This window comes from Salvelinus sp. IW2-2015, linkage group LG4q.1:29 (genome assembly GCF_002910315.2).
Source record: "Salvelinus sp. IW2-2015 linkage group LG4q.1:29, ASM291031v2, whole genome shotgun sequence".
Classification (NCBI taxonomy): Eukaryota; Metazoa; Chordata; class Actinopteri; order Salmoniformes; family Salmonidae; genus Salvelinus; species Salvelinus sp. IW2-2015.
The window spans coordinates 77,805,003-77,832,414 of record NC_036842.1 but is presented as its reverse complement, the minus strand read 5'-3'; the positions used below and the strand labels follow the sequence as shown (position 1 = coordinate 77,832,414).

Genomic DNA, 27,412 nt, shown 5'->3' with positions numbered 1-27,412 from the left:
GAGGGTACTATGGTGTTGAACACTGAGCTGTAGTCAATGAATAGCATTCTCACATAGGTGTTCCTTTTGTCCAGGTGGGAAAGGGCAGTTGGGTTGGTTGAGTTGCAATTAGAGATGCATCTCATCTGTTTCTTTAATACTGTTTTGGGTGGTGGCTGTTGGAATGCATAAATTGGATGGGGTCTAGGGTTCTGGATAATGCTGTTGATGTTGGAGCCATGTCAGACAGCCTTTCAAAGGCACTTCATGGCTAGGACGTTGGTTGCTACAGGTCTGTTGTCATTTAGGCAGGTTGCCTTTCGTGTTCTTGGGCCACAGGGACTATGGTGGTTCTGCTTAGGAAACATGTTGGTATTACCAGACTCAATCAGGGACATGTATGAAATGTCAGTGAAAGACACCTGCCAGTTGGTGGACTGCCCGGAGCACACATCCTGGTAATCCGTCTGGCCCCCACAGCCTTGTGAATGTTGACCTGTTATAAAGGTCTTATCACATTTGGTAGAGAGCGTTGATCACACAGTCGTCCGGAACAGCTGATGCTCTCATGCATGCCTCAGTGTTGCTTGCCTCGAAGCGAGCATAGAGTGATTTAGCTCATCTGGTAGGCTCGTGTCACTGGGCAGCTCGCGGCTGTGCTTCCCTTTGTAGTATGTAATAGTTTGCAAGCCCTGCCACAGAAGACGAGCATCGGAACCAGTGTAGTACGATTCAATCTTAGCCCTGTATTGACGCTTTGCCTGTTTGATAGCTCGTCAGAGGGCATAGCAGGATTTCTTGTAAGCTTTCGGGATGGAGTCCTGCACCTTGAAAGCGGCAGCTCTACCCTTTAGCTCAGTGTGAATGTTGCTGTAATCCATGGCTTCTGGTTGCGGTATGTACGTACAGTTACTGTGGGGACGACGTCCTCGATGCACTTATTGATAAAGCCAGTGACTTATGTGATGTGGCTCCTCAATGCCATCAGAAGAATCCCGGAAATTGTTCCAGTCTGTGATAAGCAAAACAGCCCTGAGTAGCATCTGCTTCATCTGACCACGTTTTTATAGACTGAGTCACTGGTGCTTCCTGCTTTAATTTTTGCTTGTAAGCAGGAATCGGAGGGATAGAATTGTGGTCGGATTTACCAAATGGAGGGCGAGGGAGAGCTTTGTACGCGTCTGTATGTGGAGTACAGGTGATCTAGAATTGTTTTCCCTCTGGTTGCACATTTAACATGTTGATGGAAATTAGGTAGAACTGATTTAAGTTTCCCTGCATTAAAGTCTCCGTGCACTAGGGGCGCCACCTCTGGGTGAGTGGTTTCCTGTTTGCTTATTTCCTTATACAGCTGACTGAGTCGGTCTTAGTGTCATATGAACGATATGAGGGCTGAGAATATTGTTCAGGTGAATGATCGATTGTGCAGAAAAACGGAAACGCTCAAACAGATAATCATCAGGGAATGATAAAATGTCCAAGCGGGATAACCTTCTCCCGACAGACATTTCTGCGGAGTATTTGTGCTTCAATATCAACTGGCTCTTCAAGAAAAGGACARGCCATGTCTGACACCTCCTTCAGTCTGCAGGCTTCAGCTAAATAGGAGAAACTCAGGGTTAGTTGAAGAAAACCTGCCAGCGAGCAGGTTAGCTTCATGGAGTATGTTGCCATAGTAACTGACTCAGAGTTAAGCGGAACTGGCTTTGTGAAACCGAAAACCCAGAGTTTCCTTCAACTCTGAGTCAAGTAACTCTGAGTTTTCACTAAASCCGCTTTCTGGAACAGGGCCCAGGGAGGGACCAAAGGCCTCAAAATGTTTACTCTGCTCTGTGCTGGGCTCATTCATTATGGAGGTTTTTGTTTTTGCAATGCTGTATTGTTATTGTTATGGTGTATTATTTTCATCAGCGACTCAAGGGCTTCCCTCACTTATGAATCCATTAGATATTAACTGACTGGAACATGTGTTACGTCTCAATCTCTGCTCCACATAACAGTGAACTTCTTCCATTTTGTAACTGTATTGCATGAAGTTGAGTCAAGTACTAGCAAATGTTCATGATAATGTGGAATGCAGTTTGTTTWGTTTTTAGTGTAGTATGGAAAACGATGTATTGTAGTACACATGAGAGAGTAAGAAATCTTGAGCTTTGAGATTTTCCCATAATGACCCATATGGATCCAACTGAGATTATTGACAATGGTCTCATACATCACTCTGCCTGGCTCCCTGCCTGCCTACTCCAGGCCCTACTGCCTTGATAAGCAATGTGTTGATGAATTCTTTCAGGGCCGGAGGTTGTTCGATAGTGGGGGCTCAAAAGATGTTTTTTTGTTTGACTTTTGCACAGCCGACAAACACATTCACACACACTCTGGGCTTTGACTTCACACAGCTGCATTGCATGATAAAGAGAAAAGGTCCACTCAGGTGAAAGCTCATCGCTTCTGTTCTGTCTGCTCCCTCTGTTCTCAGAGTTTACACACTTTTCACAACACTGACACTGACAGCCAGACTGATGTGGTGTTTGTGTGTGTGTATGTGTGCATGCATGAGTGTGTGTGAATGTGTGAGTGTGTGTACATGCATGCATGCTTGAGTGTGTGTTTTGTATGTGTGTTATAAAGGGTGATGCTTTTCGCAATAGTGTTGTACTGTATATGCATATATGCATGGTTAGAGCGTTGGGCCCGTAACCGAAAGGTTGCTGGATCAAATCCCAGAGCTGACAAGGTAAAAATCTGTCTTTCTGCCCCTGAACAAGGCCGTTAACCCACAGTTCCCCAGTAGGCTGTCATTGTAAATAAGAATTTGTTCTTCTTGTCCAGTTAATTAAAGGTAAAATATGCAATGTGCTTTCTCTTATTGAAATAGAAGTTCACATAGGGAGAAAAAAACATGCACATTTATCCCCAAAAAATGTAATCTGATGTTTTCATTAATTCGATTTTTTTGGGGCAGAGAGCAAACAAGGCGCTGTAGCTTATTCAAACTTCTCACTGAGTGCACACATGCGACATGGCTTTTCCCAGGTAAAGTCAACAGAGATTTCCTCTCACAAGCCAATAAAGTACGTATAAAGGAGGAATAACTAATGCTGAATAGAATAGGATGTGCCAAACTTTTTGAATAAARATTGGCCTGGCTATATCATGCTGCACATGGTCCTACTCCCAACCGACCTCTAGTCTTCTGTAGCAYCCACAAGTCTCCGCCTCTCTCTCACAGCGCTAACCCGATCCCCACTCACTCCAACTCCCCTGCCACCGCCATCCTCCTCTCTAGCCCTTATTCCCGACGTTTGTCCCAGCGATAATCCACCTCTTTACGCAAGCGATTTTAGAACTTTGGCCCGAAGAGAGAAAAAAAAAGGATAAAACACCCAGAAAAGTGAAGATCGGAGCGAACCAAATACGTTTTATATTGCCCAGATTGTTGGCCACGGCGAGGTGGATAAAAGCAGACTGAAAAATACCATATGATGTGGATCTGGTACCTCTTGCTTGGTTCAGGGACGGGCTCAAGCTTGGTTGGTAAGTTTCAAAACTACTAGCTTTCAGTGTTCAAGCTTTCACTTCAGTTGGCGCTTCAAACAGTGCCGCCGTGACTGCTCTGGGAGATCAGAAAAAACAAGCGTGCTTTCGCAACAAGTAACAATTACGATGTAGCCTATTCTTTACTTTTGTGTCCACGATATCGTTGTCACAACCTTACAGTGTAGCCACCGCTAACTTCAAACAGAGTTGGGGCAAAGTATGAGCACCATCATAGGCTGCGACGTCGATTTAGCTTGGATACTGTACGTACCGTTGTTTTGCTTTTGCAAACCCAATAGCAGCGGGCAATTATAAAATTCCCGTTCTTTTATTGAGGTGTGGAGGCTGTTTAGAGTTGAAGTAGAGGGAGAGGATGTAGGCAAGTTATGACGAGGGTTGTTGACAAGTCAATTTGTGCCATGGCAGCTGGGACCCTGAGAAGCTGTAGGGATGTCTAGCCTCTTCTGCCTCAATTTATACTTCTAGCAGCAGACATGGGATTGTATGCAGGCCTGGTTTCATATACATGTATTTGACTATCTGGTATTGYAACTTTATTTTATAAGTATTTTCAAATACACAGCCCTAAACAAGTACTTTTAATCGAGTATTTGAATGTMTATTTGTAAAAACCAAATAGTCTGCCAAGTTCTATTTGACAGTGTTAAAATACTTATTTCAAATACCTGGGTTAAATGCATGGGAGTGTATTTGAGTCGGTGTATTTGAGTCCTTCAAAAACGTTSAAAGTCTATTTATAAATACATTAAAATATTAAACTACTTGGTTTATTTTTCAAATAAAAGATAGGCCTATCTGAATACTTACTTTGAATGTACAGTACCAGTCAAGTTTGGACACACCTACTCATTCAAGTTTATTTTTTATATTTTCTACATTGTTGAATAATAGTGAAGACATCAAACCTATGAAATAGCACATATGGAATAATGTACTAACCATTCTCTCAACCAGCTTCACCTGTAATGCTTTTCCAACAGTCTTGAAGGAGTTTCCACATGTGCTGAGCACTTGTTGGCTGCTTTTCCTTCAATCTGCGGTCCAACTCATCCCAAACCATCTCAATTGGGTTGAGGTCAGGGGATTGTGGAGGCCTGGTCATCTGATGCAGCATTCCATCACTGTCCTTCTTGGTCAAATAGCCTTTASACAGCCTGGAGGTGTTTTGGGTCATTGTCCTGTTGAAAAACAAAATGATAGTCCCACTAAGCACAAACCAGATGGCCTGGCGTATCGCTGTAGAATGCTGTGGTAGCCATGTCGGTCTAAATAAATCACATACAGTGTCACCAGAAAAGCACCATCACACCACCTCCATGCTTCACGGTGGGGACTACACATGTGATGATCATCCGTTCACCTACTCTGCGTCTCACAAAGACACAGCAGTTGGAACCAAAAATCAAAAATTTGGACTCATCAGACGAAGGACAGATTTCCACCGGTCTATTTTCCATTGCTCATGTTTCTTGTCCCAAGCAAGTTTCCTTTTCTTATTGGTGTCCTTTAGTAGTGGTCTTTGCAGCAATTTGACCATGAAGCCCTGATTCACACAGTATCATCTGAACAGTTGATGTTGAGATGTGTCTGTTACTTGAACTCTGTGAAGCATTTATTTGGGCTGCAATTTCTGAGGCTGGTAACTCTAATGAACTTATCCTCTGCAGCAGAGGTAACTCTGGGGCTTCCTTTCCTGTAGCGGTCCTCATGAGACAGCTTTATAATAGCGCTTGATGGTTTTTGCGACTGCACTTGAAGAAACTTTTTWAAAGTTCTTGAAATGTTCCCGGATTGACWGACCTTCATGCCGTAAAGTAATGATGGACTGTCGTTTCTCTTTGCTTATTTGAACTGTTCTTGCCATAGTATATATTATCTTCTGTATACCACCCCTACCTTGTCACAACACAACTGATTGGCTCAAACGCGTTAAGAAGGAAAGAAATTCCACAACTTATCTTTTAACAAGGCACACCTGTTAATTGAAACACATTCCATTTGACTACCTCCTGAAGCTGGTTGAGAGAATGTCAAGAGTGRGCAAAGCTGTCATCAAAGCAAAGGGTGGSTACTTTGAAGAATCTCAAATCTCAAATATATTTTGATTTGTTTAACACTTTTTTTTGGTTACTACATGATTCCATGATTCTTATTTCATACCTCTGATGTCTTCACTATTCTACAATGTAGAACATTTTTAAACATAAAGAAAAACCCTTTAATGAGTAGTTGTCCAAACTTTTGTGAAAGTAATTGAGATATTTGAAATAGTTTTTGAACCCATGTCTGATTGTATTACAGTACCAGGACAGGTTTTGCTCTGCTTTCAATATGAAAGTTGTGGGCCTACTCATGGATGGAATTTAGAATTCTTGAAATTAGCCTATTCTCATCAGAGACCTATTGAGAGGAGTAACTACACAGAAACACTAGTAAAAACATTGTTTTAACGTGTAGCTAAACAAAAGGGCTGCTTGATTTTTTRTTAATGAAGTCCAGTGTAGGCATACTAGTATGATGACTATTAGCCAGTTGATATACATAGACCTATGAACACCCTACACAGTTTGAATAAAGACAGACCATCGAGAATTGATTTGTTGTSCAAAACATCTGCAGCCACTCTGTGAAGGCAATGGGAGTTCAATAGAAAATGCCTCATTATTGTTAAAACACATGTTTCAGATTCTAAGGCGACATCGGGGTACAGAGTTGAGTTGCCCACAGAATTGTAGACCCAAATAATTCAGCTGTGTAGCCTATACCACCTGTCAGTTTGTAAGATATACACAGTTTAAATAGAATTTTTAAATATTTTCACTGGTCGTTTGTGCTCTAAAACAGATTTAGTTCTGACATCTAAATCCAAACCAGCTGATATTCTGTTAATCATTATACATTCTGGAATGGGTGAAAGTTTGTTTGTTTTTTTAGCTGACGCCATTGTCTTGATGTCTTCCTCTCTATCTCTAATTCATTTCTCATTGGTTTGGCACTTGTGCAATTTGGGACAAGTCACAGTGTCTTAGTCTCAGTATTGCAGAACAGTTTGTTGATTACTTTAGTTGGGAATAGAGTGGCTGATTTTTAATTTACAGTGTCATAAATGTATGCATACAGTGCCTTCAGAAAGTTTTCATACCCCTTGACTTATACCACATTTTGTTGTGTTACAGCCTGAATTGAAAAAGGAMGACWRTTTTTTGCTCCCGTCTACACACAATACCCCATAATGACAAGAAATGTTGCCAAATTTATTGAACACGAAGTACAGAAATACATTGATTTACATAAGTATTCACACCCCTAAGTCGATACATGTTAGAATCACAATTGGTAGCGATTACAGCTGTGAGTCTTTATGAGTAAGTCTCTAAGAGCTTTGCACACCTGGATTGTACAATATTAGTACATTKTTTTTTTTAAATTCAAAKCAAAACTCCCTTGTCCTTGCTGATGACAAGCATACCCATAACATGATGCAGCCACCACCATGCTTGGAAATATGAAGATTGGAACTCAGTGATGTGTTGGATTTGCCCAAAAACATACAACTTTGTATTCGGGAAATAAAGTTCAAATGACAAGCTTACATTTCTTGAMTCAGTAAGTATTCAACCCCTTTTATGGCAAGCCTAAATAAATTCAGGTGTAAAAATGTGCTTAACAAGTCACATAATAAGTTGCATGGACTCACTCTGTGTGCAATAATAGTGTTTAACATTATTTTTTTGAATGACTAACTCATCTCTGTACCTCACACATACAACTATCTGTAAGGTCCCTCAGTCGAGCAGATTCAACCACAGACCAGGGAGGTTTTCCAATTCCTCGCAAAGAATGGCACCTATTTGTAGATGGGTACAGATTAAAAAAAGCTGACATTGAATATTCCTTTGAGCATGGTGAAGTTATTAATTACACTTTGGATGGTGTGTCAATAAACCCAGTCACCACAAAGATGCATGCGTCTTTCCTAACACAGTTGCCGGAGAAGCAGGAAACCACTCAGAGATTTCACCATGAGGCCAATGGTGACTTTAAAACAGTCACAGAGTTTAATGMCTTTGATAGGAGAAAACTGAGGATGGATCAACAACATTGTACTTACTCCACAATACTAACCTAATTGACAGAGTGTAAAGAAGGAAGCCTGTGTAGAATAAAAATATTCCAAAACAAGCATCCTGTTAGCAATAAGGCACTAAAGTAATACTGCAAAAATGTGGCAAAGCAATTTAAAGTTTTGTCTTGAATACAAAGTGTTATGTTTGGAGCAAATCCAATGCAACACATTACTGAGTACCACTCATAGTGGTGGCTGCATCATGTTATGGGTATGCTTGTAAACGTTATGGACGGGGGAGTTTTTCAGGATAATAAAACAGAATGGAGCTAAGCACAAGCAAAATCTTATAGGAAAACCTTTCCAACAGACACTGGGAAATGTAATTCAGCATTCAGCAGGACAATAACCTAAAACACAAGGCCAAATCTACACTGGAATTGCTTACCAAGAAGACAGTGAATGCTCAGTTTTGACTTAAATCTACTTGAAACTCTATGGCAAGACCTGAAAATGGTTATCTAGCCATTGTCAACAATCGATTTGGCAGAGCTTGAAGAATTAAAAAAATAATATTGGGCAAATGTTGCACAATCCAGGTGTGGAAAGCTCTTACCCATAAAGACTCATAGCTGTAATCACTGCCAAAGGTGCTTATATAAAGTATTGACTCAGGGGTGTGAATACTTTAGTAAATTAGACATTTCTGTATTTCATTTCTATAAATTTGCAAAACAATATAAAAACATGTTTTCACTTTTTTCATTTAAGGGCTATTGTGTGTAGATAGGTGAGGAAAATCTACAATTTAATCCATTTTGAATTCAGGCTGTAAACCAATAAAATGTGGAATAAGTCAATGGGTATGAATACTTTCTGAAGCCACTGTAAGACACAGGCGTTAAACATGTTATAGTTATGAACGTTAGTGCCTGAGGTTGTAGTGAATTTAGAGAAGGCTGTCAAACTTTAGACTTCCACTATGTGACCAACCCACTTTGGTCTGACCAATCATTGTCACCCAGACCTAACACCACCCACACACACACAGAGCCAATTAAACCTGCATGTATTGTAAATATATCTTTCCAAAATGGACCCCCTGTCTGTTTGTAATCTCCCRTCCCCTGTGAATCTGTTCTCTGGCACCCTGTATGTGTTCTGCCAGTTTGGACAGTAAAGTATTCTTGTTATAATGAACCCTATCAATCACAACAGACCTGGTTGGAATATAGTTGGAATTACTCTGTGTGTGTGTGTGAAGTGACAAAGGCCAAGCTTTTATTAGTAATCTGTGCTGTATGYAATAAGGGTGTTCCCCATGTCTCGCTTGTCAATATGAATGTATGATCAGGCGATAGTGTTGGCATACCACATCTGTCACACCTTATTGGCTTGCTGATGCCTCATGGCCTGATACTGTACTCTCAACCTGACAAACACACCAGCTATCACTTCTCTCTAMAAGAGGGTAGATACTATTTAGTACTGTATGACTATCCTCTATATCTGCCATCCTCACTTCTTATTGTATTTACTACTGTAACGCAGCGAGCCAAAGATGGATCATCAGCAATGGCAATGTGAGCAAACTGACAGAAGCATGTTCCGAAATCTCCTTAATCAAGATGAATGTGTTCCATTACAGTCCCAGTACTACCTCACACCGCAGGAGACAGGTGGTCCGATGTTTTCATACATAAGCACCYTCGGATGGCACAGTAATTTCTCACTTGGTGACACTCAGTCAAGGAGCAGAACCCTGTTGTGTATTGTTTTGGTTCATATTTTGCTCCTGGCTTTTCCTGTTATCAGGGGAAGGGGGGTTAGTGGCTAGCCCTCTGTATGTGTGTGTGCGCATGCGTTAGTTAGGGCGGCACAATTAATCTAATTCATATCGAAATCTTGACGTACAATATGGATATCACATGCACTATTTTCGAAACGCCACTAAGCCACGTGCAACATCTGTTTTTTGTTTTGTCTCTCTCACTCTCCTCTTGCGGCTGCCCCCCCCCGCCCTGGGTCAATCAAGCAGTACAGTTCCTCCTCTTTATTATTAGATTCAATATAAGTTTCATGCTGTTATGTTAGGTCAAATGCAGTCAACAGATTGTTACAACAAGAATGATGCTGCTTTTCACTTTGCTTCTTAATATAAATCATTAAATTTGAATGATTCCAACAGTTCACCCAAGTATTTTGATCAATATCACAAGTCAAATCGCAAACGCATATTTGTAACAAAAGAATGCCCCTTCGTGCAGTCCTAGTGTGTGTGTATGTTAGTTATGGGGGTTCAAAATAATTTCACTATTCAAATAGTACATGATTTTTGTCGTATCCTGAAATGCGAAAAACATGTGGCAGCCTTAATGTTATTTAATCATCCATATAACAGTGCCCTCTCTTGACTGGAGTAGCCTAGGGAACCTAGCTAGCTAAGCTTGCTAGCTATAGGCTACATGCTGCGCTTTCTCCCCAACCCCATTCAGATGAAACAGCCACCCGTTGGTTCGTCTTGTAGCCTACAACCCCATTCAGATGAAACAGCCAACCCGTTGGTTCGTCCTTGTAGCCTACAACCCCATTCAGATGAAACAGCCTACCCGTTGGTTCGTCCTTGTAGCCTACAACCCCATTCAGTGAAAACCTACCCGTTGGTTCGTCCTTGTAGCCTACCAACCCCATTCAGATGAAACAGCCTACCCGTTGGTTCGTCCTTGTAGCCTACAACCCCATTCAGATGAAACAGCCTACCGTTGGTTCGTCCTTGTAGACTACTCCTTCTCATTTCGCTAACTTTGAATAACCTCTTTTCCACTTTGATTGGCCAACGGTAAACAACAAGCTACACAGGTGAAGGCTACGGGTCTTTTTATGGTAAAGACTACATTGAATAATTAATCATTTTGATTGTCATGGTATATCACATGGATATTTAAATTTAATTTAGAAAAAGCCCTTTCAGTGTTAAAATAGGCTGTTTTTTTTTTGTTGTTGCAAAAATGAATGCTCTTACAAGTATTCAAATACTCATGTCCATTCAAATATTCTAATAACCATGCACATCTCTAGTGTGTGTCCGTCCGCGTGTCAGGCAAATGTCTGTGACTGTATGTCTGTACGGTGTGTGTGTGTGTGTGTGTGTGTGTGTTTTACGCCATTTGATATGCTTCCAATCATAGTCCTATTGTGTCGCTTGGATTAGGCCTGCCTTGTGTTTTGAGAGAGGTGGTTCCAGATCCCAGAGTTGTTAAACAAAGCCACATGACACGTTTCCCCAGCACAGCACCACACTCTAAACCCAATACCAGTGCTGTGATTTGAACCTGTATGCCTGTTAAAGACCTGCGCTGGACCAGACCACTACAGACAGAATTCAGTCGTTGCAGCAGATCTGGGATTTTCTCTGCACTGCGCAGACAAATCCTCTATCGGCAATTATTGAACTCCTGAAATAAAATAKTACATGCAGTGGGATGCATCAGACCAGTTGTTTGCTATTCGTTCGGTCTAATTTTTGTTTCATTTGGATGGGATAAATAAATAGTTGATGTGATTSTGTCTGTCTCTACCTGAGATGCTCCTTCCATCCAACCTGGGCTCTTCTCAGTGATCTATTAATCATGCTGCTTCATGTTTCATGGAGCTGATCTATCTGGAGATGTATTGATCGGAGCGGAAACAGAAGAAGAGAGGAAAGCAACACGGAGAGGTAAAAAAACAACAACTGATGTTCAGAGAACTCATTAGAAATGGATTGCTGATCGATCTAAAGTTCTATGCTATTCCATGAAAGGCTTAGTTGTCTTCTATTGATCATATCTACTTACCTGGAGACAAGATCAAACCCTAGACTGGTTGGAGTGGGTTTTATTCATTGATAGCTTAGAATCTTTTCTGACATACTTTTCGAAGTTCAAAGACATTGTACCGCTAACTTCGGTGGACGAGAGTGTGTAGCCCTGGTGAAATATTTGATTAATGGCTATTCATAAAGTATGACTTGTTAATCCTATGGCTCACCATGGTCTGGCCTAGAATGTGCTGTATACTCTTCCCCTTGGACTTTATAATATTGCTGCAGTCACTTCTACTCTTCATTGTAATGGCCTCTCACAAATTCAACTTCCAAACTGTAATATGAGATGTAGGACTTATTCTGTGAGCTAGGTCTGACTGTATTTTTGTCTGTTTTGCACTAATTCACTGGTACACACACACTTGAGCCAAAGCCAAGGAGTAGCAGCAGGGCTGCTTTTATTTATCTGAATGCAGTCTTTTAGAATGAAATGACTGCGCCGTGTTGAGTGAGTACATGGCAGTGTTTCATGTCACTGCAGTGCTGTCTCCTGACGACCCATTATCCCACCATCGCCACGGAAACAAGGAAGCCTGATGAGGTTGGAGATTCCATTCCCCTCATGCTGYCTGGGGGGCGGCAGTGGATATGACTTGGTATCTCCCATGAAGAACCAAATAAACTTTCAGATTGTTTGTGACGCCTACACACACCTCATCTCTCCATCTCTCTGTTTTCTTCTGTTCTCTCTTGTTGTTCGTGTTGTATGTACGAAAAGGCCATTAGCATGGCCCTGTGTTGTACCCCTCTTGCCTGAGAGGGTGATTGACTTCTGCCTTCCAGACAGCTGGGTCCCCTGCTGTCCTTGCGATCAGGAGTCATTTGCTGTGTTGTGTCACACAGCGTGGCACCAGGGACACCGACAGGATATTTTTGACCGCAATCCCAGCATCCCTTTGTCAATCCAAACAAACAAAGATCTTCTAAGGTCAACAGAGACACGGATCTCGTCCAGGGAGGGAGGGAGGGAGACTGGATCATTTGGCTTACAGGATTTATTATTTGCTCTTGTGTACTATCTGTTATGTAACATTGATTGTGTACTAAGGTGCTGAGTGAAGGTCACTCTGGATGAGAGCATCTACTAAATGTTATCATAGTGTATGGGCTACACTGTATTTTAGTATGGATGTATTGGCAAAGTGTATGGGTGGTTTGTAGAAATATATTAATGGCTATATGAATGCGGTTGCAGTGGAGCGCTGAACTCTATACTGTATATATTCTACACATCTTGGCTTATTCTGAAATAAACTCATTGTTTGAACAGGGATAAACTCCAGGTCCCACTCATCACTGAATAAAGTATTTACTCATGGAACGAAATGTTTTAAAATTTGAAACTCCAACTCAGAATTGAGATGTCTCAGCCTCCCGAGTGGCTCAGTGGTCTAAGGCACTGCATCACAGTGCTAGCTCTGCCACTAGAGATCCTGGGTTCGAGTCCAGGCTCTGTCTCAGTGGTCTAAGGCACTGCATCGCAGCGCTAGCTCTGCCACTAGAGATCCTGGGTTCGAGTCCAGGCTCTGTCTCAGTGGTCTAAGGCACTGCATCGCAGTGCTAGCTCTGCCACTAGAGATTCTGGGTTCGAGTCCAGGCTCTGTCTCAGTGGTCTAAGGCACTGCATCGCAGCGCTAGCTCTGCCACTAGAGATTCTGGGTTCGAGTCCAGGCTCTGTCGCAGCCGGCCACGACCGAGAGACCCATGTGGCGGTGCACAATTAGCCCAGCGTCGCCCGGGTTAGGGGAGGGTTTTGCCGGCAGGTATGTCCTTGTCCCATCGCGTACTAGTGACTCCTGTGGCGGGCCGGGCGCAGTGCACGCTGACACTGTCGCCGGGTGTACGGTGTTTCCTCCGACACATTGGTGTGGCTGGCTTCCGGGTAAAGTGGGCATTGTGTCAAGAAACAGTGCGGCTTGGTTGGGTTGTGTTTCAGAGGACGCACGGCTCTTGACATTCGAGTTGTACAACTGGAGTTGTACATACAGTCGTGGCCAAAAGTTTGGCCAAAAGTTTTGAGAAGTTTTGAAAAGTTTTGAGAATGACACAAATATAAATTTTCACGAAGTCTGCTGCCTCAGTGTCTTTAGATATTTTTGTCAGAGAGTTACTATGGAATACTGAAGTATAATTACAAGCATTTCATACGTGTCAAAGGCTTTTATTGACAATTACATGAAGTTGATGCAAAGAGTCAATATTTGCAGTGTTGACCCTTCTTTTCCAAGACCTCTGCAATCCACCCTGGCATGCTGTCAATTAACTTCTGGYCCACATCCTGACTGATGGCAGCCCATTCTTGCATAATCAATGCTTGTAGTTTGTCAGAATTTGTGGGGTTTTGTTTGTCCACCTGCCTCTTGAGGATTTACCACAAGTTCTCAATGGGATTAAGGTCTGGGGAGTTTCTTGGCCATGGACCCAAAATATCGATGTTTTGTTCCCCGAGCCACTTAGTTATCACTTTTGCCTTATGGCAAGGTGCTCCATCATGCTGGAAAAGGCATTGTTCATCACCAAACTGTTCCTGGATGGTTGGGAGAAGTTGCTTTCGGGGGATGTGTACCATTCTTTATTCATGGCTGTGTTCTTAGGCAAAATTGTGAGCGAGCCCACTCCCCTGGCTGAGAAGCAACCCCACATATAAATGGTCTCAGGATGCTTTACTGTTGGCATGACACAGGACTGATGGTAGTGCTCAACTTGTCTTCTCTGGACAAGCTTTTTTCCGGATGCCCCAAACAATCGGAAAGGGGTTTCATCAGAGAAAATGACTTTACCCCAGTCCTCAGCAGTCCCATTCCTGTACCTTTTGCAGAATATCAGTCTGTCCCTGATGTTTTTCCTGGAGAGAAGTGYCTTCTCTGCTGCCCTTCTTGACACCAGGCCATCCTCCAAAAGTCTTCACCTCACTGTGCGTGCAGATGCACACACACCTGCCTGCAGCCATTCCTGAGCAAGCTCTGTACTGGTGGTGCCCCGATCCTGCAGCTGAATCAACTTTAGGAGACGGTCCTGACTCTTGCTGGACTTTCTTGGGCACCCTGAAGCTCTCCTTGAAGTTCTTGATGATCTGARAAATAGTTGATTTAGATGCAATCTTACTGGCAGCAATATCCTTGCCTGTGAAGCCCTTTTTTGTGCAAAGCAATGATGACGGCACGTGTTTCCTTTCAGGTAACCATGGTTGACAGAGGAAGAACAATGATTCCAAGCACCACCCTCTTTTTGAAGCTTCCAGTCTGTTWTTCGAACTCAATCAGCATGACAGAGTGATCTCCAGCCTTGTCCTCGTCAACACTCAAGGCAGTGGACATGTTTTTTTGTGATTCAGTTCATTTTCATGGCAAATGGCAAACTTTGCAATTAATTGCAATTCATCTGATCACTCTTCATAACATTCTGGAGTATATGCAAATTGCCATCATACAAACTGAGGCAGCAGACTTTGTGAAAATTAATATTTGTGTCATTCTCAAACCCTTTGGCKATGACTGTACACAAAATACTCTGTCAAAATGGGAAAAAAATCTAACATTTATGAAAGATTAAACACTAACATATGTTGATTTAGATAAGTATTCACCCCCCTGAGACAATAAATGTTAGAATCACCTTTGGCAGTGTTTACAGCTGTGAGTTTTTTGGGGTAAGTCTCTAAGAGCTTGCACATCTTGATTGTACAATATTTGCTCATTCTTAAAAAATATATTTAAGCACTGTCAAGTTGGTTGTTGATCATTGCTAGATAGCCAATTTAAGTAAAAAGTGTAACTAGGCCGCTCAGGAACATTCAATGTCGTCTTGAGAAGCAACTTCAGTGTAGATTTGGCATTATGTTTTAGGTTATTGTCCTGCTGAAAGGTGAATTTGTCTCCTTGTGTCTGTTGAGAAGAAGACTGAAACAGGTTTTCTTCTAGGATTTTGCCTGTGCTTAGCTGTATTCCATACATTTTTTATCCTAAAAAACTCACTAGATGACAAGCATACCCACCATGCTTGAAAATATAAAGAGTGGTACTCAGAGWRGCATGTTTTGGAATAATTTTATTCTGTACCACCTTCCTTCTTTTCACTCTGTTATTTAGGTTAGTATTGTGGAGTAAATGCAATGCTGTTGATACATGTTCAGTTTTCTCCTATCACAGACATTAAACTCTGTAACTGTAAAATCACTATTCCCTGAGCAATTTCCTTCCTCTCCGGCAACTGAGTTAGGAAGGACCCCTGTATCTTTGTTGTGACTGGGTGTGATACACAATACAAAGTGTAATTAACTGTTTAGAACCCATTGCGGCCGTTGAAACCCTTAGTAATTGAAACATGAACGGCCTTGTTTATCTAACAATAATGTGTCAATATCGCAAAATTAACTTGCTAACATCCTGTTGTAGTATTTGCGTGGCTGCCAACCAGAAAACGGAAATACGGTATGTTGTCATTTGACRTTAATGTAGTTTTTTTTCATTACTCAAAATGGCTGCAAAATGGCTGCAGCGGCCACGACTTTTCACTGTGAAAGAGGTTGTATCTATGTTGGTTGGTGATACGGACACGTCATTGCACTTTGAAAAGTGATGATGTCGAGGTGAGTGTAATAAGTAAATACATGTTTGGTGTTGTGAAACTTGGGGAATAACTCTCAGATTAGCAAATCCTGTCATGTCATGATTACTTGGTTGGTCCAGGCGAGCACATCAGCAGTGGGGCTCAAATGATTGCTCACTATCTCATGGAAACAGTTGCAGTGTTTTGCTGTATATAGTCTGCTAACTAGTTGTTTGTTTTGTCAAATCAAACTTTATTTGTCACATGCGCCGACTACAACAAGTGTAGACCTTACCGTGAAATGCTTACTTACACGTCCTTAACCAAGAGTTAAGAAAATATTTACCAAATAAACTAAAGTGAAAAATAAAGAAATACAATTATTGTCATCTTGTGCTAATTTTTATTAAACGTTTTACCTTAGTTTATATAATATTTTCTTGAACTATTTCTTGAACTGCATTGTTGGTTAAGGGCTTGTAAGTAAGCACCTGTTGTATTCGGCGAATGTGACAAAACATTTGATTTGATTTTAGATGCCAGTTCAGTGGCGCTCATATGAGAAGTTGGATATTTGTTTTAATAACCAGATAACAGTTGCTTGTTTTGTCCTGTTCCTACTGATGCAATTAATTTTGAAACTGTCCCAGCTTCATAACTAATCAGCTAACATTGGCAAGCTGAGTCTGTCAGGCAAAAAAAGCAAGAGTTGGAGAGAGATGAGAGGAGACCACAATTGTATCCTACTTGTTGCTCCTCTCCCACTGTTACTCTGTTCCTCTAGGTTAGTGAAAGCAAAGTAAGTGATGTGGAGAGTCAGGGCTCAGCTGCAAAAGGCAGGGATGAAGAGGAGTTAGAGATMATTGGAGGGATAGAGATATGGAGCGATGAAGGAGGAGTGGAGGGGAGCCTATGTTTACATGGTGTGTGTCTGCCATGTCCCCCCTTTTACCCTTGTACCACACATCCTGGGCGTAAAGGTTTTGMAGTTGTTTTTAAAAGTGGTAGGAACTTATATCTGTTCCAGAGCTTGACCATCTTGACCAGCTGTGGAGCTATTACAATGCTGGACGCACAGGTAGAAAATGGTGTAAGTATGTGTTTTGGAGGATGCTCAGCATTGCCATCATAAATGTGTACATTGTGTGGGGGACCCTGCAAAGGCCCTTCTCAGAAACTGCAGGTGCTGGTCCCTGAAGGCATTCAAAATGTAGCTTGTGCAGTCACTTTGTGATATGGCTACAGTGGCAGGAATAAGGGGGTCAAGAGTGTGGCACCAGGGCGTGGCCCAAGTTGTAACTCATTTGAAAGTGGGTGACGCAGAGCAAAGAGTGGTAGATGTGAAGAAACCTCCTTTGGGTGTTCTAAGTGTTCTGTGCCACTTTGCAGGATGGGGCCGTGCTTCCAGAAGRTCCATGACATGTTGTAGGCTACAGCAAATGCAAACACTAAGGTGAATGTGTGAAATATGAATTCATCCTACACATCTTTTATTGTGTTTTGTTTTGAATCTTCTCTCTTTATCTGTCTCCATCTAATACTTGTTGCATTCACTGAATTGTTGTCAAAGTAGGCTACTATTTCCACATTTCGTGTCAGACCTGGTCTGTACTAAATCTTATTGAGAGAGGTTACCTACATTTTGAAACAGTCTGAAACAGAATACAGTTAGTATTCAGACCCCTTGACTTTTTCCACATTTTGTTACATTACAGCCTTATTCTAAAATGGATGAAATTGAGGGAAAACAAACGATCTACACACAATAGCCCATAATGATAAAGCATAAACAGTTTTTTAGAAATTCTTGCTAATTTATCAAATAAATCTGAAATATCACATTTACATAAAAAATCTAACACGGCGGTTGCATTAAGAACTAGTGTATCTTTCATTTGCTGTCCAACGTGTATTTTTTAGTAAAGTTTATGATGAGTTCTTTGGTCAGATTAGGTGAGTGTCCAAACTAGCTCCGGACAATTTGGTGAATCGATGCTACATATTCACAATGTATAACCACGGTTTGCAGCTCTAAATATGCAKATTTTCGAACAAAACATAAGTGTATTGTATAACCTGATGTTATAAGACTGTCATCTGATGAAGTTGGTCAAGGTTAGTGTAGTATCCTTAAAGGCTTCTTAGAATTACGACTCATGAGACTTACGTACGGTTTAGTATTTAATTGTAACTTAGATTTACATTATCTTATGCACCTGGCTTAAACTACCTGAAGCTTTCTTAATCATAGTTATATAGGCAGACATAGGAAATAGCTACGGATAGCGGGAAGCAAACCCCCCGCTTGAGTCATACTGCCATCTATTGGTAAACATAAATATACCAGGTTACTACAGTTAGTGATTAATTTTATATCTTTTGCTGGTTTTTGCGATCGCTACCTTTTGCTGCTAATAAATGCATTTGTGTGTTTGGCTATTGTGGGTTAAGCTACTATGAATGGTAATTGTTCTTGTGTTATTTCAGCTGTGAATAACAATTCTCTAAAAGAATCTGAAAATTACTTGGCTGGATTACCAGCGAGATTGAAATTATTATCTCTTCTATAAATTACTGCAATGTACTAATAACCATGTATTTTTCAAACTAAATTATATTGATATATATATCATGAGCAATAGTGTTAGGTGAATATTCAACAGGTTAGCAATCCTGTAATTATTCTGGATGCTAATATGTGATATTTTACAGAGATGGTAACCTAGAGCAATATAAAACTATTTAATACCAAATATGCAACCATTTCTCTGAGAACCACAGCCAAAATAATCATATTTCACACCCTCCACACCACAACCAAACTTAGCACCATAATCTATATAAAGCAATCAAAAAAACAAACCAAACACAACAATGCCATTTATTAGCGCAAAGAGTAGAAGGATCGGGCAAAAAACCAGCAAACAAATTATAATGTAATTGTTTATAAACATTCATACATAGAAACTGTCATTCATGGATAGAAGTTCCGTTGTGTATGGTTTATAGTGACTAATTATATCTTTATTTTGGTCAGTTTTGTGCATAGACTTACCTATGCAGTGGGAACATGTTGACATGAAAATGGGGTCGGGCTTGTGTTTGGCTATTGTGGTAAGCCAGCTGCAGCTTTGCTAGGTCTTTCTTTAATGCACTTGACCATATTACCAGACAGTAATCAAGATGGGACAAGACCAGAGCCTGAGCATGTCAAAAAACGCAGGCCATCTTTTTAAACAGACAAACCTCTCCCCATCTTCACAAAACTTTGTCAATATGACTTGCCCAGGATAATTGACCATCCAATGTTATACTAGGAGTTTAGCCTCCTCAACTTTTTCAATGGTCACACCCTGTACAGTGTACAGTAGATCATTGACCAAACATGACAAACCCATTTTAATCCCTCTTTGTTACACAAACGTCAAGGAGTGTGAATACTTTCTGAAGGCACTGTATGCCTTCATTTTTAAATGTCATTTAATTTGACACACAATTTGACATGCTGCTATGTTTCTGCCTTTTCTCAGTCATCCCTCCACAGAGAAGACCACATTCCTTTGGATAAATATTCAAATTAATACTAAACCAAAACCATTGCATATGTTTATCTCTGTGGTTCATCATGTAAACATAATTGCAAGAGTAACAAATTATTATAGAAACTAGTGACTGACAGAATGATGGACTCATGGACTCGCAGCATATTGGCATTCAGCTGAGGCTGCCAGTGGAATTATCTCCACCTTTTATTTAGTGCTCATGCACATGGATACACATCTCATTCAACAACCTCTGGGGTGAAACTCCAATCACAGATGAAAATCTCGCAACGCAAAAGCCATTACGCATAAATGAACAAATAAGATCAATCTCAATTTGGCAGACTATAAATAATTACCACTTTGTCACAGTTCATTTAAAAGATTTGACTTAAGACCCCATGATATTGATATTGAATATCTCATTATTGCTACCTGAAAATCCCTCTCATTAAGCCCAGATCAGCTCAGAGGATTATACCAGAGCCTGGCTGTTCTCCCTGGTGTGTAATGGTTGATGGAATATGTCAAGTAAGGCAGGAAAGCAATAATATTTGCCTGTCTGAACAATTATATTGAGGAGAGGAAAATTCAGGCAGAAGAGAGAGGAGGAGCACATTGTGCATAGATTTTCAAGCCAATTTAAGTCAAAAATGTAACTAGGCCACTCAGGAACATTCAATGTCTCAATGTCATCTTGGTAAGCAACGCCATTGTATATTTATCCTTGTGTTTTAGGTTATTGTCCCGCTGAAAGGTATATGTCTCCCAGTGTCTGTTGGAAACCAGGTTTTCCTCTAAGATTTAGCTTGTGCTTAGCTCTATTCCGTTTCGTTTTATCCCCCCAAAATCTTGTCCTTGCCGATGACAAGCATACCCATAACATGATGCAGCCACCACCATGCTTGAAAATATGAAGAGTGGTACTCAGTTATGTGTTGGATATGCCCCAAACATAGTGCTTTGACCTCAGGACATACATTTTATTTATTTAACAAATTCTTTGCAGTTTCTTTAGTGCATTATTGCAAAAAGGATGCATGATTTGGCATATTTTTATTCTGTACAGGCTTCCTTTTCACTCATTTAGGTTAGTATTGTGGAGTAACGACAATGTTGTTGAGCCATCAGTTTTCTCCTATCACAGCCTTTCAACTCTGCAACGGTTTAAAAGTCACCATTGTCCTCATGGTGAAATCCTTCAGCAGTTTCCTTCCTCTCTGGCAACTGAGTTCGAAAGGACGAATGTATCTTTGTAATGACTGGGTGTATTTATACACCATCCAAAGTTTAATTAATAACTTCACTTACGTTCCCCAGAAAGAAAAGCCAAATGTCYCTCAAACAGAAGAGGGAACTAACAAAGTCACTGACAACAACCAAAACAGGTGGTGTTTTAGGAGGGGTTCTGAAAGCCACTCATGGAGTGTCTACTGAAAGTTGACTAACAACAACAACTGGAACCAAAGACACCCACATTGAGCACCCACCAAACAAAAGAAAAACCACACCAAACTTAAAGACGGGAAGCAAACCAAAAAAGGTGGAGCAAAACAAAATCAGATAAAGGATCATTTGTCTAAAAATCTAAATAGGGCCCACCAATTAAAGGTGTTAATCGTCCGCATCTATCAAAACAACTGGAGCACTGGGCCAGCGCAGGTGAAACACCTTCCCACTAACAAGATGGCAACCAGCACAGGTGTAACACATAACACATTATTAATGAAGTGACACCAATCGGTGCGCCCTACGTACTAACGAGCTGTACGTGCTAAAGTCCAACCTCAAAACATAAATGGAAAAACCAAAGCCTGTAACAGTCAATATTATTCTACATTCTGGCTATTATTTTAATGAGCTCTGCCCCCAAACAGTATACATTTTTTTTTGTTTGAACTGTACCAAATCTGAACCAATCATAGACTTCCTATGTTTCACAAATTTGGAAWTCAAAGTAGAGCTCAGTAGAGTACAGCACAGAACCATTGAGTAAAGTATAATACAGTACATTTTAGTGTACTCAACTCTAAGGTACTCTACTGTACTGAAATATACTTTACTTTTCTTTACTGTACTGTGCTGTCCAAACGTGTGAACCCAACTGAGTATTATGATTTCCCATTGTAGCCAATTTAATTGAAGAAATTCCGTCACCGATTTTCCGAAATACATTGAAATGCAATATACAGTGGGGCAAAAAAGTATTTAGTCAGCCACCAATTGTGCAAGTTCTCCCACTTAAAAAGATGAGAGAGGCCTGTAATTTTCATCATAGGTACACTTCAACTATGACAGACAAAATGAGGAAAAGAAATCCAGAAAATCACATTGTAGGAGTTTTAATGAATTTATTTGCAAATTATGGTGGAAAATAAGTATTTGGTCAATAACAAAAGTTTATCTCAATACTTTGTTATATACCCTTTGTTGGCAATGACAGAGGTCAAACGTTTTCTGTAAGTCTTCACAAGGTTTTCACACACTGTTGCTGGTATTTTGGCCCATTCCTCCATGCAGATCTCCTCTAGAGCAGTGATGTTTTGGGGCTGTTGATGGGCAACATGGACTTTCAACTCCCTCCAAAGATTTTCTATGGGGTTGAGATCTGGAGACTGGCTAGGCCACTCCAGGACCTTGAAATGCTTCTTACAAATAGGAGACCAGACAGGCTAATAACATAGTGATATCACTCTCTCTCCTGTTACTTAGCTAGTCATACCTGAAGTATTGATCAAATGTGGCACCATGACAAGCATTTCTGAACATCATTAAAACACTTACCATCAGCCTCGGAATTCAATTCAAGCAACAATCTAGTAAATTAACTTCAAAAATAGGTGGAGAACAACCTCGGAGTGTAATAATACTGAGCTCCAAATTCAGTCAGAGAAATCCCACCAATCCTTCATTAGGCCTATGTAGTCATTAGCTGAGCTGGAGGAGGGCAAGTCTCTCTGATAGTCTGACACATTATCCGGAGCAGAAGAAATGAGTCACAATTCCAGCCTGTAGCTTCTCATTAGACAAGGGCTGCAGAGACTAACTCAATTACCATCTCCGACATCACTTCCTCTCCTCTCCTGCAGATTAATACAGCCTCAGTAATGGCCAAACTCTGGCCTGACCTGCCTGCCCTCTATTAACCTGTCTGAGAACGGGGTTCCTCTAACGGGGTTCCGCAACAGCCAATGATTTTGCAGGGCGCCAAATTCAATCAACAGAAATCTCATAAATCATATTTCTGAAACATACAAGTATTAGGCACCATTTTAAAGATAAAATTCCCGTTGATCCAGCCACAGTGTCTGATTTCAAAAAGGCTTTARAGCGAAAGCTCTACAAACGATTATGTCACCACCAAGTCACAGAAAAACACAGCAATTTTTCCTGCCAAAGAGAGTTGTCACAAAAAGCAGAAATATAGATCAAATTAATCACTAACCTTTGATGCMCTTCATCAGATGACCCTCATAGGACTTCATGTTACACAATACATGTATGTTTTGTTCGATAAAGTGAATATTTATATCCAAAAATCTCATTTTACATTGGCGTGTTATGTTCAGTAGTTCCAAAACATGCAGTGATTTTGCAGAGAGCCACATTAATTTACAGAAATACTCATAATAAACATTGATAAAAGATACAAGTATTAAACATGGAACTTTAGATAAACTTCTCCTTAATGCAACCACTGTGTCAGATTTCGAAAAGACTTAACGTAAAAAGCATCATCTGAGTACGTCGCACAGAGCAAAAACAGCCAAAGAAATATCCGCCATATTGTGCAGTCAACAGTCAGAAATAGCATTATAAATATTCACTTGCCTTTGATGATCTTCWTRAGAATGCACTCCCAGGAATCCCAGTTCCACAATAAATGTTTGATTTGTTCGATTAAGTTCATATTTATGTCCAAACACCTCCTTTTGTTAGCGCGTTTAGTAAACAAATCGAAACTCTCGAGGCGCGGGCAAGTCCAGCGGAAATGTCAGACGAAAATTCCAAAAAGTTATATTACTGGTCGTAGAAACATATCAAACGATGTATGGAATCAATCTTTAGGATGTTTTTATCAGAAATGTTCAATAATGTCCCAACCGGAGAATTCCTTTGTCTGTAGAAAAGCCATGGAACGAGAGCTACTTCTCACATGAACGAGCGTCAGAGTTTGTGGAACTCTGCCAGACCACTGACTCAAAGAGCACGTATGAGCTCCTCCTTTACAGTAGAAGCCTCAAATAAGTTTCTAAAGATGGTTGACATCTAGTGGAAGCCTTAGTAAGTGCAAAATGACCCCATAGACTCTGTGTATTCGTTAGTTCAAGCTTTGAAAAACTACAAACCTCAGATTTCCCACTTCCTGGTTGGATTTTTCTCAGGTTTTCGCCTGCCATATGKGTTTTGTTATACTCACAGACATCATTCAAACAGTTTTAGAAACGTCAGAGTGTTCTCTATCCAAATCTACTAATACTATGCATATATTAGCAACTGGGGCTGAGTAGCAGGCCGTTTACTCTGGGCACGCTTTTCATCCAAACGTGAAAATGCTGCCCCCTATCCCATAAGAAGTCTATTAAGTAGTGCTGGGCATTTAACCGAAATGTTGTTTATTTTTTGTTTATAAACAACTAATTGACCGACATGGGATCAWTTTTAATTCCARTTAGTTTCGTTTTTTTTCTTCCTGTGAGCGCAGAAAACCCCAGATCTGCACAACAGATTATCAGAGCTTCAGCACTTCCTGGTCCTCAACCAAACCCAATCAAACATCAAACTCACCAGACAGACAGCGACCGACCGACAGGGGGGAAAAAACGTGTGGTAGCTGTTTTGGAGTGGTTCATTTGTTTTTATTTGGTACAGTGTCGTCACTGTCGTCACACACAAACATTATCACATATGGTGCGGGGGGAAGTAGTGAAAAGAAATGAGGTGGAGCTGCCACACATGTGCACGCTCCTTCATGTCTCCGTACGTTACCCTCCAGCAGACCTCCAAAACACTTGTCTCTGCTTTCTTCCTGAATACTGATATGAAGGGCAGACTAAACGGAGAGGAGGAGAGCAGGAAATGTTCAGGATGACTGGAGGCACAGTAGGGAGGGAAGATTTATGGGTTCTGGCTGTGGACATCAGATCTAACTCTGAGTCCCACAATGGTGATTGAGACAAAAAGCTTAGATAGGTTAGTTCCTCTTTCGTAAGCATCATTCCGTGGAGAGATAATTAACAAGTGTATTAAGAGTGCATCATATCGCCAGAACAGGTGGCCTTGCTTTGTTTATTGTATTGCAAGTTCCTCTTTAATAACTAATTATCTGAAACTGTTATGTTTATGTCCACTGAGGGATTGTCCTTGAAAGTGGTTCCTGCCATGACCTTGTCTCTGACCTTCAGGGTCAACCAGATGCTGCTGGGAGGGAGGAGAGGAGGGTTTCTGTCGATCTGCTTAATGTAGCCACTCTCACAGTGGGGAGGTAAAGCTAGGATTAAGCAAGCTGGTGTCACGTTTGTCATAAGGAATGGACCAAGCACAGGACGTTCTYGACTGTAGAGGCGCACTGGAGGCCTGATGCGTGGGACCGGTACAGGTGGCACCGGGCTGATGACATGCACCTCAGGGCTAGTGCGGGGAGGAGGCACAGGACGCACTCGACTGTGGAGGCGCACTGGAGGTCTAGAGCGCAGAGCTGGCACAACCKGTCCTGGCTGGATGCTCACTCCAGCCCGGCACGTGCGGGAAGCTGGCACAGAACGCACTGGGCTGTGAAGACGCACTGGGGATACAGCAAGTAGAGCCGGCGCAGGATATTCTGGTCCGATGAGGCGTACTAGAGACCAGGAGCGCTGAGCCGGCACAAGCCATCCTTGCTGGATGCTCATTTTCACACGGCAAGTGCGGAGAGCTGACACCGAGCGCACCGGGCTGTGAATGAGCACTGGAGAGAGTGCGTATCATCGCATAACATGGTGCCTGAACGGTCACACGCTCCTTAAAGCGAGTGCGCGGAGTTGGCTCTGGTCTGAAACCTGGCTCCACCAACCKCCCCKRCRSCCCCCCCKCCCCCCCCCCCSCAAAAAAAAAATTGGGGCTGCCTCTCGTGCTTGCGTCTTGGTTGCGAACCCCGGAGTCGTCGTTGATCCTCCTTCGCTGCCTCCGTCTGCTTCCCCGGTAGGCGTTCATATCTCTCCAATACCTCCTCCCAAGTCCAGGCTATTCTCTCCTCAACCTCCTCTATAGACCAGGATGCCATCTCCTCCCGAGCACGCTGCTTGGTCCAGTTGAGGTGGTGGGATCTTCTGTCTCGTTTGTCATAAGGAATGGACCAAGGCGCAGCGTGCGTAGAGTTCCACATATTTTAATAAATAGAAACTCACCAAACAAAACAAACAAGCACAAAAGAAACGTGACGTTCTGGACTACTCACAGGCAGCTACACAAACACAAGATCCCACAAAGCAAAAAGGGGAAATGGCTGCCTAAATATGATCCCCAATCAGAGACAACGATAAACAGCTGCCTCTGATTGGGAACCATAACAGGCCAACATCGACATATAAACYCCTAGATGAACCACCCTAAATCACACCCCGACCTAACCAACATAGAGAATAAAAGCGCTCTATGGTCAGGGCGTGACAGCTGGACTTTGTCCAGCTATATTGTTCAGGACTTCCAAGTCTCAATGATGACACACAGCAACACCTGGCTACATTTATCCTCCCCATGCACCTCATATCATCCTCTCAGTACCAGGAGTTCACTCAACTCCCTAGAACAACAGGAACAACTCCCCTGTGGAGGGAGGGGGAAAGGAAATGAATCACCTGCTCCTCTCCTCTTTCTCTCTGACAGACAAGGAGAATGGCCTCTCATTCCTCATCTACATTACATTGAAAAGCACATCAAAGCATGCACCTCTATCTCTCTCTCTCTCTCTCTGCCCCCCTCTGTCTCTCTTTCCATATTCTGTCTTTCTCTCTCTCTGGCACCCTTTCTGCTTTGGTCTTTTGGTGTGCATAGATCATGTGGTGCTCTGTTCGTCCTCCTCGCTACACAATTAGGAGCTCATTAGCTGAAAACACAGAAACAGGACAGAGYGAACGTGAGAAAAGAGAGCAGGTGGCCTGTCCTTTCTGTTCCTTCTCCTCTTCCTCATCCCTCTCTTTTTCCCTTCAGCCTACTTTTTTAAGTGCAGGACCTTTAATGCCTGCCTTTGTTTGCTAATCTTTCCCCCACGGGAACCACACCTGTTGGCATTCTCACAAACAATCGCTACATTTCTTCAATAATAAATATAACTTTTCTCGCAGCTCTGGTATATAAAGCTTAGCCTATAGGCTATGAAGTGCATGCTCAGAGAAGCACAGATGAAAGTTATTTTTCTAAGGTAGCTGCTGGGATGGTGTAAATAAAACTAGGCTGCATTACACACTGCAATGGATATTCCAACCCTGAGCCCTGGCCTCCTCTGCTGTTGCTGATCCTAAACTTTTTTGTGRGCTGCCTAACCAATTGATGTGCTATGTAGGCCTACGGGGGCAGTTCCCAAAATATTTTTTGATTAAGCCTAGTCCAAAAAATGCACTACCTTGCATGTGGACTATCCTATAGCCTACTGTACGTCCTGTTCAGTTTGAGAAAGAGAATAAGAAGATGAGAAGGAGAATCGGAGGTCAACTTTGATAGTTTGCTACTACTGTAATTGATTTATTATAAACCGTATGTTTCTTGCCAATGATGTAGGTCTATTTATCAGAGTATTAGACCTCACAATAAACCAGATAAGAGTAATTTACATTGTTGCTGAAACTTGAAGCAGCAGCCGCGGCACAATCAATT

At 41.6% G+C, this 27,412-nt stretch overlaps 1 protein-coding gene across 1 annotated transcript in view; it reads left to right on the top strand.

Moving 5' to 3' along the window:
* Window positions 1–3,187: 3,187 nt before the first annotated feature.
* The window catches only part of LOC111962581 (low-density lipoprotein receptor class A domain-containing protein 3), a 168,419-nt gene continuing 144,194 nt past the window's right edge, over window positions 3,188–27,412 (top strand). Inside the window, exon 1 of the mRNA XM_023985744.2 lies at window positions 3,188–3,516. Within this exon, the coding sequence (XP_023841512.1) occupies window positions 3,462–3,516 (55 nt within the window). The 5' untranslated portion in view covers window positions 3,188–3,461. The remainder of the gene's footprint in view (window positions 3,517–27,412) is intronic.